Below are 16327 nucleotides of genomic sequence, written 5' to 3'. Positions count from 1 at the left end.
ATTCGGATTTACGAGCGAAAGTCTGTACGGCGCGGTCAGATACGGAACTGCAATGTGTAGCTCCGTATCTGGCGGGGCAGATAATTGTTTTCCACGCCGTTGTACCGGAAAAGCATATGTCTGATGCGGAGAGCGCACGAACATCATCGCGGAAAAAGCAACCAGATATCATTGTCAAGGGCGAAGAGGAGGCACGAAGTGAAGTTTGATGGCGATGACATTTACGTACACATGTAGATATGTAGACACGCTGCACGCAGACATGCAGATACGCATGCAGACACGCAAGCACGCGCGGTTAGGTAAGAAAGGGTGTTGAGGGGAGAGGGGGGGCGTTAGGGTGGGCGTCTGGTCCCATTGTCCATATATACGCGGATAGGCTGTCTCTTTACTGAATGCAAGCCCGAGTTTTTCTGAGGGGCGACGGAATACCAGCGGGAAAGGGTGGGAAGGTTGTACAGAGGGAAAGGCGAAGGGCGTGAGTCGCCTAGGGGTGACTTGGCCGACGACGCGACCCCCGACGCGACTCTTCGTCGCGCAGACAGTAGACTAGAGGGGCGTGCAGGTATTTTCCAACACCCCGACAAACCACAGACTTGCACCACTTTACCGTTACGGGATCTTTCACTTTCGATTGTCGCACGCGTCGCGTACGATACTTCAACGTTATTCAAGATACAGAGTGCAATATTATTTTTTCTTCATATAATGCGGGACGTTATAAAAAAATGTATGAAATACGGAAATGTAATAAATATGAATTATGTTTTGTTTTTTAAAGAACTATCTTTTAATTTGATAAAGTTCTTGATATTTTATACTTTTTTTCATATAAACCACGTTAAAAAACTAATTCGATATATGTACAGACCTAAAGAGAAAAATACTGTTTAGCTTATACACGCTATGCAGCTTTCCATCTGTTTATTCTAGCGGTGCTATACATCATCATAACGTGTAATTAACTTACATTACACAGCCCGTTGTTCCAGAGGCAGGTACATAGTCGTATTTTGAAAAAGAACACGTTAATTTTCTTCGTTGAATTTACATTTCCTTAATTATTTCTTTTAATTATACCATAATTATCTACGTACAAACGCAATTCAACGGTGTTCGTATCAAGATACGATCAGTGAAAAATATTTTATGCTGTATTTGTGACGCGTAAAGTAATTCTAATCGTTGATATACCGAAACTCATCAACGGACATGCTTAATCGCGCTGTTTTATCGTAAAGAGTCTGGAGATATGGATACTACTTTGCCGTATTCTCGGACGTAACCGAAGTACTCAAGCTCTATAGGGCAAGTCGTCTCATCAAAGAAGACTGAGAACGGCGGGGGATCATAGTCATCTCGCTATCCCCGTTCTATCTCACGAAGTAGAGTACGTGCAACTACTTTCTTTGCGCTTCCTTCCCTTTTCCCGGACTGGCTTGACTATCCTTCCCGTCGACTTTACCTCCCCGCTTCCGCTTTCCTCATTCCGCCTTGGACGCGCTCTACGATCACCAGAGGCGCGGCAGTTTTGCCGATTTAAGGTTGTCTAAGTTATAAAGCTTTTCAAGCGTTCCCTCGGGTTCGCAAGTTTTCTTGAAAGTCCACCGTTCTCCGCTATACCCATCTCTTTCGCCTCTCCACATTCCCAGCTCACAGCCTTTTTCCTTCACGATTACCTGTAACGTGTCAAAGGAGTAATTTTCCTGTTTCGTGTTCCAAGTTTCTCTTGGTTACTTACTTGTAAGCGGAGATAATGCTCGCTGCAGCTCCACCATGGGAGAATTTTAAGTTGTCGAATTTTACGTATCCGCGGACTGACATCAGAATTATGAAGAATTCTATACCCTCGTATATATAAACATACCGTACGTATATTTTGGCATACGTTTTTATTGATGGATCACCTGTGCTATATCTAGTTGGCTTGAAGCAGGAAAGTTGGAAATTTTGAATAGCAAACTTTATGCATCTTCGCTATTTACGTGGTTGTATATGTAGAGTTGTTCAATCTAGGAACTCTTTAAATTTTCTTTGCAGTAAACTCTTGAAACATTTTATATTTATTTTTAATAAGTTTTAAACAAAATCGAAAACGTTTGCATTGTTTAACAGTATGAAATTATTCAAGTTTGTTATCTAATCAATCGTAATGTTTCTGTTCTCAGATATGTTGCCCACAATTGAACGTTGCTGGTTTGTCGGGATAAGAATGTTGCTGCGTCGACGCAAGTGCGCAGTGTGACGACCATCGGATTACATGCGATGGAACGATTGTTTTAAAAAGGAACGTGCAGCTGTCACAGTGCAAGCGCGAGGGATCGTGTGTTACACGCCGCCATCGAGAGGGAAGTCGACGATAATGGTGAGTTCATCTTTTCAGCGAATTTCTGTGCTACTTTTACTGTTTTGTCGACGAGTCATTATTTTCCGTTCATGCGAGCTCGGCGCATTTGAATGTGAATTACCGCGGTTATTACCGCGAGTTTTCCGTCGTGGATCAGGACATCAGGATCAAGGACCGAAGCCGTAGGGATATTCGACGAGTATTACGGGTTTTGCAGTCGGCTCTCGCGCAAACGCGTTCTTGGTCATGGGACGGTTTTTCAATTTGTCACTTCTTTCGCACCATTGTCCGTGCAATCCCACAGTCGTCTCGCGCTTCGGCGCTCGAGCTCGAGATCGAAGTTTCGACAATTGGTTTCTCGAAGCTCTTTGGAAGGGTTTTGGCGCGAAGCGGGGTGAGTGTGAATAACGCTTGTGTGCGAATTTATACTCTGGTACGAATTAGACATACATGTTTAGTAGCTTTTCTGATATCGTGAAACTGAAGATCTCCACTATGAGCTATGTGGAGAAATACGGATTGTGGTAAATAACTCTCGATATAGTTACAGCCATGGGCAATGTACGGTTGATCGTAGTTACGAGCGAACGCGGGGAACGAAAGCGATATAAAAAAGCCTTGATGCGGTGTATTTCGATCCCGGTAATTCGGCGCAAGAGCTAGGTAGCGATCAAACCGGCGCGAACTACCCCGGATTACCAGCGTCATATATATCATCGGGCAAAATAATGATTCCTTTGAAACGTGCTCTTCTTAAATGGGCGCTACGTGACAATGAATCCGTCGTAAATACACCTTCCGATTGGACCGTGTGCATTTGAAATCGTTCGATCAGACGCCTCGTTGAGTGCACGCTTACGACGTACGTGATACGATCGTAGTGTCGACTGTGAAGATCAAAAAATCATAAATACGAAACGAGTTTTATATTCTGTAACTCGCGAACCAGCAGAGGAAAAAGGAGATGCTGAGAATCCAGTATCTCGCACGTTTGTGAACATTCTTGAGACATTTGTAAGGAGGATCATGTCTCGAAGATATAACATATTGACAAAGGATTGAAGTTACAAATGTAGCTTTCTTTGGAACGATAGAAGATCAAACGCCCGGAATCAAACATGCAATACGTAATAGCTAGTAGATATCATGACACGATTTTTTTCTCGATTCGTGATACTTTTGAGCAATTGTTATTATGTCGGTCGCAATTGACGCGATATTTATTACTCTCACTCATTTATAATAACACACATGTTCTATTTGACAACTGACGGTGGCAATCAAATTAGTTACATATCAATTTAATCAATGCGCGCATCCGATATAACGTTAATGCGTTACTCGACTGTCAGGCGAAAGATATTTTATTGATTTTATCTAGAACGACACGCGATATACATATACTACAGAAAATCCACAAGATATTTCTGTACATTAGAGAGAAAGAGCCCCATGCACAAGGAAATGAGAGCTCGTATCTCATTTGTGCGGCGCACACTGCGTGCATATTCTCTCTCGCACGAACAAATATTAAATCTAGAAGATACTCGAGGTTCGCTTTCCGCTTCTTCTGGAGCCGGCAACCAGGAAAAAGACTGCGGTGCTTAAAGAACAGGATAGTGTTTAGAATAACGTGGAACATTAAGCTTGACAAGTGGACAAAATCTCTACACGGTCTGAATATTTAAAGTAAAATCCTCAGTTCCGTGCGTTTTACAAAAGTATATACATGCATCGCGAAACGTGCGGTCACGGTAAATGTGAGAGTTGTAAAGTGCGGTCACCAAGTGTACGGCAACACTCGTTTGGGATGGACGCACGTGCGTCGTTCGAGACCCCACCGAGAACTTTCGCTTTTGCTTAATCGACTAACATAAGTTCACGAGTGGGAAAACTTGCGCGCGTCGGCAAAAAAATTCGGTGACATCGCACTAAGTACTGTTAGCTTACGTTGCGATCGATTGCGATCCACCCTCGTCGAATTTCCAGTATTTGATATATGTAAAGCCATTTTCCGACGCGCGCCAAACGTCTTTCCACGAGGGGCGCAGCAGAAATTATCGTGAACCCTCACGAATATTTCCACCTATCTCGTCGTGCTTTCTTTTTTTGTCTCTCGAAGAATCCTCGCGCGTATATTTCTTCCTTGCTTCGAAGAAAGAAATATCAGACGGGATATGAGAAGCTTTGTATGATTTAACGCGTACGTTTTGCTTCTGTTATACTGCAAAGGAGATGGGGCGCGATTCAATCGACGTTATCTCCGTGAAGCTGTTGGTGCGACGAACATTGCACAAAAGCAATAGGAAGAAATCGTCTTTGCATTCGTACAAAGATAAAATTAATTGTTACTATTTTATGAATTTCTACTCTTTCGGAAACGCTTTCCACCGTCGACAACACGTTTGCCGCGGTATATACACAGAGAACGGATCGATCGTGCGTTAACTGAACGACGATTTCAACGGGCGCCAATTCGTCATTATGCAAAGCCGTACGCATAGAAAGCACTTGGAAAGAGTCGTTTTAATTAATTAAAACAACGCGACGAATTCACGTGTTCGCCGCTGACAGTTCCAATTTAAAGTCGGATTATTCGAAATACTGTGGATATCGACAGGCGGAGATTTGCATCTCAAATGCGAATGTCCTTAACGTTTGCTTCCGGCAAGCAGACATACGCTTGCGTTTTATCGCAAAAACTCTCTAATTATAACAATACTAAAACGAACAATAAGCAAATCAGAGATATTTTTAATTTATTGTAAGTCACATATTCATAAAGAATAGAATATATTTGTTTTATCTTTTCTGATAGCAGGTTTTTAGTTTAGCAGAAAGAAAGAGAAACAGAGAGGAAATAAGTTATAATTTTTTAATATATTCATATATCCAGACCGTAATCTTCCCATTCTTTTTTGTACATACAATTTATGTCTTATTGTTACTCATACAAGTTTACGATTTTTACATATTTTTCAGATTACTATGTTTCTTTCATATAATAATTATGGGCAAAATGCTGCGCGCGCGCGCCATTGGGTAAAACGTATAGCCAAAAAAATGCTCGGTATTCCTACGGTTAACCTTCAGAAATTTATATTAGCCGGTCGCGACGTCGACCCGATATTACCGATTATTTCGCCAGAATTAATAACGCTGTCATTTTCTTTAATAACGGTAATAAACGCGTTTTACATCCCTGACGCGGTATTCACAGAAGCATGGAAATTCGAGACAGCAATTGCGCTTCGCGAACGTACAACGGCACACCGATTACATTAGAAATACGTTCCATTCTCTGAACGCGCGCGGAGCAGCACACCGACTACCCATCGGTAGTCGGAGGTCGCCCCACGTGCGTTCGTTGCCCCGCAGGAAATTGCACATGCAAATCGAGCTTTTTTCTTACGCGGCAGCGTAACCATCCCGTCTCCAAAGCGAACTTCACGTAATTTATGAGAGCGCTTCAGCATTTGAATAGAAGCGCAGTGTGCCAGCAAATAGGCGATTTAATCCGTGACTAAGACCGCACAAGAAATTGCATCAAATTTTGAATAAAGCGAGTCACTTATATTTATGACTGATGATATTCACAAAGAAAAGAATTTGGACGATAAGCGTGTAAAATAAATACATTTAAACTATACTTTGAGTGTGTAGCTATAAAATACTCGCTAAAACACTTTCTGCCACTAAAGTAAAGGACGTTTTTTTTTTTCGAGGAAAAAAGGAAGGCATTTTTTTAACCGAGATCGCGTAGAAAGGCAACAGTATTCAAAGAGATACGATACGATACGAAACACTATCGAGAAAGCGAATAAACAAGCTGAAAGATAGAGAAAGAAATAGCTAGCCACTCCGTGCATGGCTGCAAATGAGACCGCAGATGTGCTAGGCGATAAGAGATGATAGAAAGTGGTTCGTGAAAAGAGCCATCGCGGTAGATCTTTGCGGCGAAGGCACCGAACGGTCGGTGCTGGTGCAGCATAGCGCATCTACGAAACGCTTCTGCCACTACTGCGAATAAGCATTCGTTCGCATAAGGAAAGAGTGCACATGTACGGTGTGGAAGGCACCACGAGCATTCCGCTTTATGCGATCGCGCGTTCAAATCATCCTAACGAAGTGGCTGAGTTTCGCAAATTTACTGTCAAATGGTCTTTGCTTCAGCAGCTGGAGCGTGTTAAATGTAAATCGTGAGAAGAACGGTACCGCGAATGAGAGAAACTGAAGTTGAGAATCCCCGCTAAAGGAAGAAATCTGTTTTTAACGATTCATGATCGTCTCAAGCGCAAAATTCATGATCATCGTCTCTAATTATATTAATATATAAATAGTCATTTATACATTTAATGTCTATTGAATTTAAAATCGTGGTTAAATAAAAGAAACCATTTTCGCAAGCGATCTTGAAATAGATGCCGATGAGTATTTAATCGACAACCTTGAGAGAGAGAAGATGAAGGGAGAGCCTTCAAGATTTGCCATTCTGGTAATTGAAACCTAGCGTGAGCCTCGAGGCAAGGAACGCTTAATAGCCAAAGTTAGTCGCGTTTCTATGCAAATTAAATGCTTACAGCCATCGAGAGGTGAGCTACGTGGGGTGGCGATGGCGGTGGCCGTTTCCCCCTCGCTGTTTATCTACCGGGAGGTTCTTGGACGACTCGCAACGTAAATAGTTAGTGCCTGTGGGCTGCGACGAACGGCCAACGTGTGCGGAATAACGATAAGCTTCTAACGTTGCTGAACAAGGAGCCATATATTTATGTGTCTCGCATGTTCCACGTTTTTCTTTGTCCACCAACCGCCGCTAAAAGCGTTCCGAAGTTTCGACGTGTACCCAGTATGCGCATTAACGTCGCAAAACAACGCGTAAGCCCGCTCAGAAAAGCTTTATGCGAAACAACTCGATCCAACTAATATCTGAGTATTTCTTCCTTAGTAAACATAAAGAGAAATCCGCGCAGGTGTTCGTGATATTTCGATTAACAGCTCATAGACGTCAAAAAAATTCTTACGCGTGAATAATCTTGCACTCAACGCAATATGCAAATACTGTGAGTAAAACAAGTACGTGTAACCCTATCCTTGACTTAGGGTTGACCAGCAAGGACTTCTGTTTACACTTAGCTTTATTGCTTTCCGGACAAATGCGCACTGGCTGAATCAGCCTGACATTAAAAGCTTTTTCGTGAGGTGTGACTATCAGTTGTCGTTGATCAGGTTGCGAATGAGACAAATAAGGACGTCGTAAGGCCACCTTGCAAACGATTTTTTATTGTCTCTTCACTTACTTCGCCCTCACAAAGCCTTCGGTCTTAAAACACCCCGAATTGTATACGCGACATATGGGACTCGGTTAAGGCTCGAGGCTACGCGCGCCACGTAAAACATGCGAACAAGTATATAATATTCGTCTTTCTACGCAGGGTAGAATAGGAAGAGACAACGATAAGTATCTAGTCGATGGAGTGCCATTCTCACACGATCGATCGATATACGGCCGACCGCCACCCGACATGAGCGGGTTAATAACGAAAGTACGGCAACGAGGGCAACGCAGCCCTTTGCGGTGTATCTCACGTACTGGCAGCACGAGGTCCGAGGGAGTCAAACATTTCGGGAATCGCATAAATTTTGCAAACGAGAGGGTGTTTCTGCGAGAGGGTTAATAGATATTCGTCTCTGAATTGGGTTATCGCTAAAGCAATATTTTATATGTACCTTTGGGCTGAACACATGATATTATTTGATATCATAGAATATAATGTGCTTTCTAAAGGATAAATAATTAGAAATCATTTATCTTTTATAGCATAAAAAAAATTTATACGGAAATAAATAAATACGAGACAAACGCATAACATAGTAATCTTTTTGTCGAATATCAAACAGATTTTTTTATGCGTACAATAATAATTATTTGCTTATAAAGAAAGTGGTTTATTAATATTTCAAACAAAAAATTGTTTGTAATATTATGGATCAATTTTAACAGATTTTTTATGCGTACGATAATAACTATTCGCTTATAAAGAAAGTGGCTTATTAATATTTCAAACAAAAAATTGTTTATAATATTATGGATCGATTAAAGTTATAATTTTAAATTAAAAAATTATTATACTTATTTTTTTAAATTGATCTCGTATCTGTCCCCGCGATTCTCGCCGCGATTTTATACAAATAATAAATTGTATTGATATATTGTTATATTTCAAATGCAACGAAGCCTATTTTACTCTCTGGCACTTTAATAAATGTTTAACAATTTGACACACATACGTATCTCTTATTGCATTACTCCTTTTTCTTTTTTCATGGAAAGGTATTGCAATAAATTATAAATGTAGCGTTTATTACTAATGAGTAGATTAGATTAGCCTTATAAACATAATGTAGCGAGCAGGCAAACCAAACCTGGAAGATAATATAAAGGTTTATGCCAGCACAATTGCGTGCTCCATCAATCCAATGATTTGAATTCACGGACTGACCTATCCATTATTACGCGCGGATAGTAATGGCATCATATGGGGGAAGGTCGGTATAAATGACTCCATGGTAACCATGGATGCATGAAGGCAAATCTTCCATGCGATACGGATCCATTATTGCCAATTATATCGCGGAAGAATGTTACGGCTATTTCGCGTATACCATTCTCGATTTTCTAATAATACACGCTTTTACCGATTCCCCTTTCCAAATTCTACTGCCATCTGCTCGCGGTATCATAATTCCTGATACAGCAATGATAACACGAAGGTGCGGTGCAGGTTAAGAGAGACATTTTTCCAACTAAAATTCTCGTTACGCGGAATATCGAAAGGAATGTACGATTCTCGGTAATCTCTCGATATTATACCAACGCTGCGTTACATTCACCGATTAACCCGATAGAATAATTCTCTTTATTTCCCGGCAATACCCGCTCGTAATCGCCCGACCTTATATAAGGCGCAATGAAAAATTCTTTAACGAGGGAAAAAAGACGGCGTCACACTGGCGGACTGCGAGCTCTTGTTCTCGTAACGCAAATTTCCCGGGAAACGGAGATGTTTGCTTTACTTCCGTGAGTTCCGTGTCTTTACTTTGCTCGCGTTCCTTTTTTTCGCGCCGCCTTCATTTCCTTCTATCATTCGCAGCTTGGATATTTGAAGTATCGCTACTACCTTAGTTTGACCAGCATTTTCCATTCTTATAATTTCTCTGCCCTCTCCCCTCGTATTTTCGCGCCTTACGGTAACTTATTAGTATGCAGACCTCCTTCGCGATTCCGCGCGGGCTTGCGCATGCAAATTTTTTATAACATAGCTATACGATTCAACCATCGTAGTCGAATAAATACCCACTCTTCTGTATCGCTCTGAACAAAGTTGCAGTGATTTTACGAAAGCGTCAATTACTTTTTACGTGAAACACGAAACATTCCTTTGTAACCGTTAATTTTGTTCTGAATGATATCCGGTCGCACAATTTCTTATCGCGAAAAATATAAATATTTTGTCGCTACTATATAATACTCTATTAATTAAATATCTTAAATATAAAACTGCGTTCTTATTTCAGTATCTATAAGGGTTATTAAAACGCCTTTTCTCCAAAGACTAGTTTAAGACACATCTCATTTTGCGAATTATTGAAAACTATAGTAATGCGATACATAATTGATGACAATGTAAACAGCAGTTAATCTAAAATTTCGCCACTCTGTAACGAGAATAACGCTTTATTGTCACGATGTACCGCTCAGTTAGCAAACAGACATTACCAATATTGATAACGTGAATTGGTAACCATGCATTTGCTACGAGACTCATATACAGATAATTGCATCACGAGTTTTCCGAAAAGGATCAATACACATACAAGCAAGTCGTGTGTATAATGCAAATATAAATTGACAGATATTTTTGTAATTAAAATGTAGATGGGAAGAAAAGAGATTGAAGAGAGGGCGTGTACGAAATATTTTGAGGGCTAAAAAGCAAAAGACTGAAAAGGAGTGGAGAAACTCATTTAAGCTTTTTTTATCGACGATCAGTTAAACGGTGCGATCATTCCGGATCGTTCAACTGAACGAAATCGGGTATTTCGTACTTTCAACAGCATTGCCTGCGCGGAACATCTCCCGCACCGTTCTTTTTTTTTTAATCACCGCCGCCAGACGATTGATTCCGCAACAACCCTGTTACGTAATCCAAACGATATCGCTACGTTGTAATCTCATTGTCATGATGGATATATTCGACGAGCCGGTTCGTTTAATTAAACGCAATTAAACCTATTTCTTTTTGAAAGTATCGAAGGTTCGTAAATGCTAACCGTGCAAGTTTTCATCATCGTTCCTTGCAATGAATAAAAAAAGATCGTTGCATTTGTGCAATGTATAAATTACAATACGGAAATAATTATATAATTAATTTGCGTGCGACAATTAAATTTTCTATTGATAAAATCATTACAGAATATCATGATTATTACAGCCTAAAACGAAAGAACCTATAAGAGACAAAATCAGTTATAACCGTTAAAAATTAATATCATCTGCGCTATGAGAGAGAAAATCGATAATATAGATAACAAGTCGATATTCTGCGTGCAAGCGTAAAGCCTAACAATAAGTGCACAAGTTTTACACGATATTCATTACTTATAACATTGATTGCTTATAGCTTCGAAACTATTGTAACTTCAACGTTTTGATATAAAAATTTTCGTAAATTTAATTGACGTTCAAAATGTACTTAATTAAAGCATGGTATTGCACGATTTTAGAGCAGTCTGTATAGAATGTCATTATAATGTCGCAAACGATTTTATTCATTAATATATTGTAAAAAATGTAGACATCGATAATAAAAGACTCGCGCTATGGTATTACTGGCTTGCCATCGTTTGCGCAAAGGACAACATAATATTACGCTCGCCGATTCGCCCTGCCGCTAAGACATTATCTTAAAACTGGTTTTTTCCAGAGTCTCAGTTCGTAGTTTAACGCTACGATGCGCAAGTGAAAGGGATTATTACATCTTATTCTATTTAAGTACTCGTAATAAAAGAAACGGCGCGTTTTTGTTGCGACTCCTTCAACGGAACAGCTCTTTAGACAATCGTTGCGACGGATTTAATAACAAACAGTATTACAAAAGAAATGTTTTTTACATACAAACACACCCAGCCAATATCTATAAAAAATACATACAATCCTCAACGATCGCGGCCCTTTCTTCTCTATTTCTTTCCTCAATGACTTTCTTAAGTTCATCATTGAGTGTCTGAATTCAATTTAATGCAATAGAATCGTCCGATTTTCTAAGCGTCTGGCTCGAGTTAGTGTTAGCAAAGAATCAACTGGGTTTTCCCTCTCCTTTCCGGATTCCAGGAAAAAAAAGAAGACCTTAGAACTTACGAAGATGTCTATATAATAGTTCTAAAAATCCATGGGTTACGTGAACTTCAAAATTACGAATTTCGGAACGTTCATTTACGAAAACAGTCTTATAATTGCAAGTCATTTTCCCGAAATCTACAAATCGACGGGAGTCCAATACTTAAATAAGATTGGATTCCGTTTATCTACTTTACGAGCGACATAAAACGCGAGTATTCACGTTGACGCACTCAGGATATCAGAGACTGATATCAATTAAGATCGATGCCGCTCCGCCCTGAAAATCGTGATGCAGGAGCTGTCTTCGAGGTTGCCATTGATCCACCGAATCGGTCGTAAACTAAAGATTTGGCCAGGAGAGGTACTGCGGGTGCCACGATCTCTTTCGAGGGTTGCTTCGCCCCGTTGTAACTCCCTAGCCACGATCGCGCGCGCACACACTCGTGCTGTGATACCGCAGGGGCGGATCGGCCCACGCTCAACCTGAATACTGATTCTCGACGGACGCATATATTACCACCGTGGATAAAAGACATTTGCATTTTGATGGACTGTGCCGAGTGCATTTGACGTTTCGTATGCATTTCACCGGTGCACGAGTGTACGGCGCGAATCTCGGAGCTGCCGTGAAAAACTCGGAGCGGGTAAAGGGAGGAGGGGGTTTTACCCATATTTATCACCCAATGTTGCACGCCCATACATGTAGAGCCGTTTGTATTTATCTCGCGCGACGCGAACCCTTTGAGGGTATCTCTGCAATGAACTTACCGTCGCGCTTGAATCGCGTATAATGCAAATATAGCGAACATTGTCGGGCATTATACCTCCTTGCGCATATATATATACGTAGAAAAGAAATGGAAATAAAAAAGTTGCTAGAGATAAACTCGAGAGGGCAAATAACGACATTAGAGAGAATATTTTACGTACTATGTGATCCAATATATAATATCATACTAGCAGTAACGTGAAATGATAAACTCGAAAATGCATCTCGAGTAACTATCGAGAGTTATTTACCACAAATACTCCGTATTTCTCCACATAGTGATGGAGATCTTCAGTTTCACGATATCAGAGAAGCTACTAAACATGTATCTTTAATTCGTACCAGAGATAAATTCGCACACAAGCGTTATTCACACTCACCCCGCTTCGCGCCAAAACCCTTCCAAAGAGCTTCGAGAAACCAATTGTCGAAACTTCGATCTCGAGCTCGAGCGCCGGACAATTGCACGGACAATCGTGATGATATGACGCTGATAATCCGGAGTAGTTCGCGCCGGTTTGATCGCTACCTAGCTCTTTCGCCGAATTACCGGGATTGGAATACGCACCGCATCTAGGCTCTTTTATATCGCTTTCGTTCCCCGCTCGTAACTGCGATCAACCGTACATTGCCCATGGCTGTAAAAATAACTGCTTTGTAGTTGTAAGCACCCGCCCGGTGCTTGTACGCTACTTGTAATTCGAATCTTTCGTCGACAAGGGAAGAGACGAGCGTTACATTAAATACCCGAGATAAATTAAAACGCCTGGAATACTATGGGAAGTGATGCGAATAAATGTAAACTTTATGTCGGGATTTTAGCTGTGGATCGTATTATACATTAGCAAGAGATTAGTTTTCGAAGAAAGACAGAAAAAAGTATTTATTAGGCATAAATTTCTTTTGTATTATTCTTGGAAATTATTGGAATACGAGAAATAGACTAATTGACATTATTAATACGTATGGATGTCTTTTTCCTCGCCGATTGCACTTTTGTCACTCTTCTTTCTCACTGCCCGTACTTTTCCCGTTTTCCATATCTGTCTTGATTTGTCTCTTTCAGTAGGGGGAGAGGAGGAAGAAGGGTTTCGTCGTGTGCCGGTCGGCGATATGCAAAATCCTTGCGGATTCACAGAAAGTCGTAGGTTCATTTGTAAAACTTCCGTCTAGAATTTTCTGATTTTTATGCAGTCGTACATAAGTATTCGCTTTTTCTATCTTACAATCGAACAGGAAAGAGAAAGAGAGAAGAAAGAGAGATATTTATACCGTTTTCAATCATTGAGATCAAATGAGACGAAACCGGCCATCGTTTCCGTGGGTTACCTAATAAGAGAATCCTTGCACGAAATCCGGAGATTAATTGGACAAAACCAACGGATCGCCCTATTCCTCCATTTCTTTTCGTGTCCGATAATCGAAGGTTATCACACTCTTCTGACGCATTTTTCCACTCCTCCGCCATTCAAGGAAGCGTAAAATCTCCTGACTCACGGTTCACGTGCCTCGCACGTGTAACTATTTTTTTTTTAATTTTCTTATACGTGTTCATAAAGATCCGCAGATAGCACGGTCGTAAACTGGAATTATTCGTAAACCAGTTAATCAGGTAGTTTAATCGCTATGAGATCTGTGTATCGTTTACGTGCTGGACGCCTCTTTTTCTGGCTTTACCGTAGCTTAAATCATTTTGCTAAAATTCTTAGCGGGGTGCTCTATGCTAACGCCGGACGGTTTATCGTTAATAATAGCAATGTGTACGTGCCGCGGGCGCGACTCGCCGAGATTACGCCGCGTCCGCACATTCGCGCGCGTGTTTCACATGTCGGTTCTTTCGTTTTGCGCGGATGCGGGTGCTCGCGGAGAAGTATCGTCGACGTGAAGCCGTCAAGTTGGTCAAGGCCGCTTGCGTCCGAATTTCGTTTGTTACGTGTGGCGGACTGGAGGCACCCGCTCCACTATGTTTCAGTCACCAACACGCCGCGCAGCCAGCAACCCCCGATCAATACAACCCCAAACCCCCGGTTCACCGTACTTCCAAAGCCGGTTTACCGAGTCGATCGACGGGAAAACGCCCGCGCTGCTGGGCGCGAAGTCGCGATTTTAGATTCGCGCCATCATACCTCGTTATCGAAATGCACCCGATACGTGTCTATGATACCTGCTACATTATTACGGCGGCCTACATTCCCGCTCGAATTACGCGCGTCACGTTATGCTATTACTCGATTTCCATATGCGATTGAGAGAGGTGCTTATCTCTATCCGATATCCCGTGCAAAATTACGGTACTTCAGGTAGCAAAGAGGATTGGTCGGAATTACGCAAATTGCGGTGGGTTTTGTGTGTCAATTTGCCGAAAACTCATATCTGTAGAACCTTTGAAAATCTCGAAACGTTACTGAGGGGGAAAAGAGCGAAAGGGGGGATGATGGTAGAAAGAGGGAGATCTGGAAATCTACTAACAGCAATAGGAGATTTTTCGGAAACTTGAATCTTCCGCGGGATATCCGAGAAATGTTCAGTGCAGCCAGTGCATCTCTGTGTGTACAACATGTATTCATTAAACGCGTATATATTGAGCATTCCATGTTTAACTATTAAAACGTCAACCGTACTGAGAAATCAGTATTATTCTAGCTGTAGATACACAATTGTGTGTACTGTCTGCACTGAACATTTCTCGGATATCTCATCGCGGAAGATTCAAGTTTCCGAAAAGCCATGCGTGACAAGATACTCTCGGTGGTTTGCCATCACCTTCCGAGAGGCGATCGAATAAAAACCGACGATTCTTGGCCAGATTTGAACTCGGATCTTCGTCTCATTAGCCCAGCGCACATCACTGTGCCCCACGATCGCCACAATTGTGTATTATAAGCGCTATATAAAACTGGAATTGAAGATTGCAATCTTTTTCCGCCACTCTTCTTTCCACGAACTTTTGGCAATAAAATGTCGGGCGCCACAATAGCCGGTGCGCCTCATTTCTTCTTCCGTGGAAGTGAAATGGCGCACTTTAAACGTACGCGCAATTAAGTTTCGGTAACGAGCTCTTTTAAATTAACTTATCGCAGGTGGCTTTATGTATAAATGAAACGCGCATGTATATGTATATGGATGCGTGTCCGCGTGTGCGTGGCGAATCCGTGGTTACGGGTAGGAAGCCGTAAATAACTTTCAGAGCTGTGTTTTCCCGTCGTATATCAGTGCAAGGTGTGTGCATACGACGTCCGCGTTACTGCGGTGCATACGTAAACGCGCACTCTGTTCGCGCGATAGGCCATCGTGTGAAATAGGATTGCATCCCGATGCACCGGGTGCCGAAGCGCGCGATTCGGTGGCGAAAAAATGTATATGTATGTCGGCGAGATGCATCCATTCGACGATCGGTCGTCGACCTACGTCGACGTATGTCGCCGAAAACCTGTTGGTCTATATAGCTACACCCTATCGAGCGACCCGTTTTATCCTTCCCATCGATCGCTACGTAACCCCGGAAGTATGTTGAAAGTTTTTGGTGGCGCGATAAAACAAGGTATGCGCACGTATCGGCGAAATTTTCTTTTAAAAGCTACCGCGTCATATGTTCTTTTCTCTTCGTTCATTAACCGAAACTGTGATGAAAGCTATAATTATCTATCGGATCGATTGTGTTCCCTTCCGCTTATAAATGGAGTTAAGTAAATGGTTTGTAAAACAAGCAGTGAAGCGGTTATTATCCATAATTTTAGTCATGTGAACTTTCACTTCCGTTATACATGTTTCATACTGTGGTTAGATTTAAGGTAATAATGAGTAGTTTTGA

At 41.5% G+C, this 16327-nt stretch overlaps 1 protein-coding gene across 1 annotated transcript in view; it reads left to right on the top strand.

The window, feature by feature from the left end:
* The window catches only part of Sema2a (Semaphorin 2a), a 320164-nt gene that overhangs the window by 75537 nt on the left and 228300 nt on the right, over positions 1-16327 (top strand). The window contains exon 2 of the mRNA XM_077399561.1: positions 2169-2365. Within this exon, the coding sequence (XP_077255687.1) occupies positions 2261-2365 (105 nt within the window). The 5' untranslated portion in view covers positions 2169-2260. The remainder of the gene's footprint in view (positions 1-2168; positions 2366-16327) is intronic.

This window comes from Temnothorax americanus, unplaced genomic scaffold (genome assembly GCF_048541705.1).
Source record: "Temnothorax americanus isolate GAGA-0224 unplaced genomic scaffold, ASM4854170v1 Scaffold13, whole genome shotgun sequence".
Lineage (NCBI taxonomy): Eukaryota > Metazoa > Arthropoda > Insecta > Hymenoptera > Formicidae > Temnothorax > Temnothorax americanus.
The sequence above is the reverse complement of the archived record's forward strand: the minus strand, read 5'-3'. Positions and strand labels throughout refer to the sequence as shown.